Source organism: Populus nigra, chromosome 1, assembly GCF_951802175.1.
Source record: "Populus nigra chromosome 1, ddPopNigr1.1, whole genome shotgun sequence".
Taxonomy (NCBI): domain Eukaryota; kingdom Viridiplantae; phylum Streptophyta; class Magnoliopsida; order Malpighiales; family Salicaceae; genus Populus; species Populus nigra.
Genome location: NC_084852.1, coordinates 48,761,912 through 48,767,278, shown reverse-complemented (window position 1 = coordinate 48,767,278; position 5,367 = coordinate 48,761,912). Strand labels below are relative to the sequence as shown.

General features: G+C 38.5%; 1 protein-coding gene across 1 annotated transcript; it reads left to right on the top strand.

Moving 5' to 3' along the window:
• The first annotated feature begins 712 nt into the window (after nucleotides 1-712).
• Nucleotides 713-2,454, top strand: LOC133689918 (extensin-2-like). Its single transcript, XM_062113723.1, has 2 exons — nucleotides 713-1,519; nucleotides 1,664-2,454. Exons 1-2 carry the CDS (start codon nucleotides 736-738, stop codon nucleotides 2,107-2,109), a joined length of 1,230 nt encoding a protein of 409 aa, XP_061969707.1. The 5' UTR covers nucleotides 713-735; the 3' UTR covers nucleotides 2,110-2,454.
• Nucleotides 2,455-5,367: the final 2,913 nt, after the last annotated feature.

The following is a 5,367-nucleotide window of genomic DNA, read 5'->3' as shown; positions in this document are numbered from 1 at the left end:
AGAAATCAATTTATTAGACTTTCAAGACAAACAAGATTGATTTTTCCTATTGTCCTATTGCTTGACAAAGTCAATTAAGATCATGGACTGACACAAACCTCATGAACTCCCTAAGAGTTAGTTGGCATTTTTTAATAAGCTGTTTGACATTAGCTCTTAAAGGATATCTTAATGTATTGTACCAATCTGTTTTTCAATTTCACCGACGATGGTGAGATATTTTACTTGGATCAAACATAGATTTGTTATAGAGCTAGTATTGAAGTAACTTGGTACCTTCCAACATAATCCTTTCAGTACAATGTTCAGCCATTTGGCAAGGATTTACCAGGTCCAAATGAGAAACGGCTCCAAATTTTATTGTAAGATAGAAGTCTTTGACTTAATTTTTCCTGATAATCACCTTTGTTATCTTTCGTAATGGGCTAAAACATTACCAATTTGGCTACGAACACGTCTCACAGTTCTAACGAAGAATTTTATCGCACCTCACCAACTCTCAGGCTGACAATTTCAAGGTTTACTACATGCGTGGGAAACCACCAAGAAGTAGTCAAAAGACAAGAATATAGAAGTTGTACCTCAGTCAGATTTGAAACTTAATTTTATTCTTTAATCCAGGCTGTATACATCATTAAAAAAACACATCTTTTTCAGCAATGATTAAATAGATCACTATATAAAGGGCTGGCATCCATGCTAAACATGCAAACACAAAAAGCAAGAGTTCTAAAGATGGAAAGCAGGGGGAAGATGGGGCATTTGTCCCCAATGATACAAGCCATAGCAATATGCCTTGTAGCCACCAGTGTGGTGGCATATGAGCCTTATTATTATAAATCTCCACCACCTCCATCTCAATCACCACCTCCACCATATCACTACTCATCACCTCCTCCATCAAAGAAATCTCCCCCTCCACCTTATCACTACACATCCCCACCTCCTCCAAAGAAGTCTCCACCACCTCCATACCACTACTCATCTCCTCCTCCACCAAAGAAGTCTCCCCCTCCACCTTACCACTACACATCCCCTCCTCCTCCTAAGAAGTCTCCCCCACCTCCATACCACTACACATCCCCACCACCTCCAAAGAAGTCTCCCCCTCCACCATACCACTACACATCCCCACCTCCTCCAAAGAAGTCTCCACCACCTCCTTACCACTACTCATCCCCTCCTCCACCTAAGAAGTCTCCCCCTCCACCATACCACTACACATCCCCACCTCCTCCAAAGAAGTCTCCACCACCTCCATACCACTATTCATCCCCTCCTCCACCAAAGAAGTCTCCCCCTCCACCTTACCACTACACATCCCCTCCTCCTCCAAAGAAGTCCCCCCCACCTCCATACCACTACTCGTCACCTCCTCCACCTAAGAAGTCTCCACCACCTCCATACCACTACACATCCCCACCTCCTCCAAAGAAGTCTCCCCCTCCACCATACCACTACTCATCCCCTCCTCCACCAAAGAAGTCCCCCCCTCCACCATACCACTACTCATCCCCTCCTCCTCCAAAGAAATCCCCACCACCTCCATACCACTATACATCCCCTCCTCCTCCAAAGAAGTCTCCACCACCTCCATACCACTATTCATCCCCTCCTCCACCAAAGAAGTCTCCCCCTCCACCTTATCACTACACATCCCCACCTCCTCCAAAGAAGTCTCCCCCACCTCCATACCACTACTCATCACCTCCTCCTCCAAAGAAATCTCCACCACCTCCATACCACTACACATCCCCACCACCTCCAAAGAAGTCTCCCCCACCTCCATACCACTACTCATCCCCACCTCCTCCAAAGAAGTCTCCCCCACCTCCATACCACTACTCATCTCCTCCCCCTCCAAAGAAGTCTCCCCCTCCACCATATCACTATACATCCCCACCTCCTCCGAAGAAGTCGCCACCACCTCCATACCACTACTCATCTCCACCCCCTCCAAAGAAATCTCCCCCTCCACCATACCACTACACATCTCCACCACCTCCAAAGAAATCTCCCCCTCCTCCATCACCATCACCACCACCTCCATACTACTATAAGTCACCACCACCACCATCGTCATCACCTCCACCACCCTACTATTATTAGTCTCCACCATCCTCAACTCATTCTCCACCTCCTCCATATATTTATGCATCACCTCCAGCACCAAAACACTACTAAGATGTTGTAGGGTCAATTTGAAATGTAACAGCATGCAATAATTTTCTATTTATTTTCTTTTGTTTTGTTGTTTACGAAACAAATTAGGATTCCTAATTTGTTTAAATCATCTGTCTCTATGTAATAAGGATCGAGATTGTAGATCCATGGTGAATTCTTTTGTACTGAGAAGTGATCATTGTAACATTTCTTTGTACCATTTTGCAATGTAATAGTTGTAATTGCTTTTGAAAGGATAAATATCACATTACATTTCTCTTTCTGTCGAAATTATATAATTTTGCTTCTTCCAAGTTTGAAAATCAATGTCTTGTTATTGAACGTCTATTGGCCCTACGTTGATTTCATTGTTTGCTGTGTCTTTTTCCATTAAAATCTCCGAGGACATATATTCGTTAATTCAAGGGAAGCACGTAAAAGCGTAATTCGCAAGTCCCAAGTATGTGTTTGTTTATAAAAACAACGATGTGGTTTTCCAAATTATTATTTTTTTACTTTAACCTAAGCCATGTATATTAGTACCTCCAATCTATGAGTCTATTGAATAACTTTCTAAACAGTAAAACAATGTAGGAATTAATATAAATTAGGAGACAATGTGATTGTTTTATACGCTTATTTTGGTCAAGGATTGATTAATTACGTATCTATTGTATTAATTATAATATGTTTGGATCAAATGAGGAATAACAGAAACGCATGTGTTTACTAGGTAGCCAGCTACAAATGGAAATATTCTAAAGAAATATAGGATAGGTCATGTACTTTGACTTATAAGTAAAGATATGATATAGGCCGAATAGTGGATTGAAACGTTCGAGAGAGTTCAATTTATGCTCTAATCACTTTAAATACAAACCGGATGTTAACAAGTCAATTATATATGTCCATATGAATTTCTACCCCTTGTGTATGGCCAGGTATAGGACTTTAAAAATGAAAAAAGATTCTTGAATTTAACCCCATCAAGTTTTACACTTAGATATAACCATATGAATTTCTACCCCTTGTGCCGGTGAACTCACCAAGTCATTCAAATTTCATCACATCAACGTAAAAAAAAATGTTCCAAATAAACCACAGCCTAAATTTAATAACTATGCTATTAGTGGTGGGCTTCAAATTTTTAAGAGATACTTTCCAACTTGATTCTTGGATCTTATTTAATTGATTTTGTCTTGTAAAGAAACTCTTATAAAAAGAGAAGAGTGCCTAAAATATAACTTCGGGGATTACGGTGCCACAAATAGGCCCAAGTCATAGATTTAGAGGTAAGTACGGGCTACACAATCCAAAAGACATTGTTTTCCAACAAAGCAAACCCCCAACATTATTCTATATGTGATCTTTGTAAACAAAAAACTACTTGTCCATGAAACTTCATGGAGAAAATCCCACTACCTATTCAACAATGTCCATGTACAGATTGTTCCATTGTTCTTCTTCTGTTTGGCATAATAGCATATATATATATATATATATATAACGTCCGCATAATGGTTAAGCAATGGACTATAAAAACTGTAACGACGACCTCAATTTCTTCTTATTTGATTATTCTGTGGGCACCCTTTGGGAAGTGGATGAAGCCATTACAAATAGACTTAAAGCAACTTGCTTTTTGATCAATCACATAGCAGATCTTTCCTTCCATCGACAGAAAAAAAAACTTTCAGCCACGATTGAATGCACAAGTACTTTTAGGTTGTATGGTTCTTGACTTCATCATGGCCAACACAATTAACTCTCTTGTCTTAAGTAGTTCTGATTGGGATGCCACTAACTAATGGTTGACACATAAATGCACCAAACAACACGGAAGATCACTATATAAAGGGTTACAGAAGCGTATGCAAGTCACAGAATTACAGTTCTAAGAATTCAATTTCAGGTTATATATCAACCTTCAATTCCTAGAAATGGGTACTTGGGAAGGCCAGGGCGTTGGCCTTTACAGCCTGTTTATGCAGTGGCATTTTGCCTTGTAGCCACTAGTGTGGTTGCCTACCAGCCTTAATTCTTTGCCGCCGCCGCCGCCGCCACCTCACCACCCCAAACTCTTCTACAAACACTCATCTTATAAGTTACCTTCAATACCAAAACATGTTGCTCATCTTCCACACCATTACAAACCTCATCTTCCAAAGCATGAAAAATCTCCATCCTACCAATACAAGTGATTAGTACTTAAAAGTGCATTTTTATTAAGGTTTTATATCATCATTTTGCACTTGAAGTATCAATAACTCCTTAACTAAAACATATTTTATAATAACATGTCTAATAATATAAGATATCTTTAATTTATAGTAAATGTTCATCTTAAATGCAGGCATATCACATAAATCAAAGGATTGATTGATGAGTTTAACTACTAAAATTGAGAAGACAAAGAGAGGGCTAAGCTTAGAAAAGAGATGTTGATTCAGTCCAAACTGGAACACCATTCGGTTCTTGGATCATAACTGGAGTTGTAGAACTTGAATTTAGGTCTGGTTTATATGTATGGAAAGTTAAGACATAAGCCTAAAACTTTCATGTAGAGTCCAAGATTTAAAAGTGCAATTTTCGAGTTCAAATGGTAGCAACAACGGAGAAGTCATAATCTGTCCTGTAGCCCAAACACTGTTAATTGTTCAACCCATATCTCAAGTTCTAGAAGTCCAAATGCACCGATTCTTGTTTTTTTGGAAAACTGAGACAATTTCCCAGAACTTTCATGAAACTATCAGTTTAAATTCTGATGTTAACAATGACAATTTGTTCAGACAAGAAGATAAGGATTGTCACCAAGTCAAGATGTGGTCACCCACTCAACAATTAGTCATCAAATCAATAGTTCTGAATTTTGGCCTATAAAAGGAGGCATTTGTCATGCATTTAGGCATATTGGTTTTCAGATCAAGATCATGTTCTTGCTCTCTCTCTTTATATTTTTGTAATGTTTAAATTTTGTTTATATTAATCTCTTGTTTATGCTTTTCATTTCCTTTCCTTTACTTAGTTAACTTATATCTATTATGTTCTTATCTTGTTTATTTATGTTTCTCTCTTTCATTATGTTTAGTTAAGTTTATTATGTCAAGGTGAAAAGATTGCACTAATGGTGTAAGAATAAGTATAGTGTAAACTCAACATGGACTTTAATGTTTGATACTAACATGTTTTGTATTTGTTATCTTA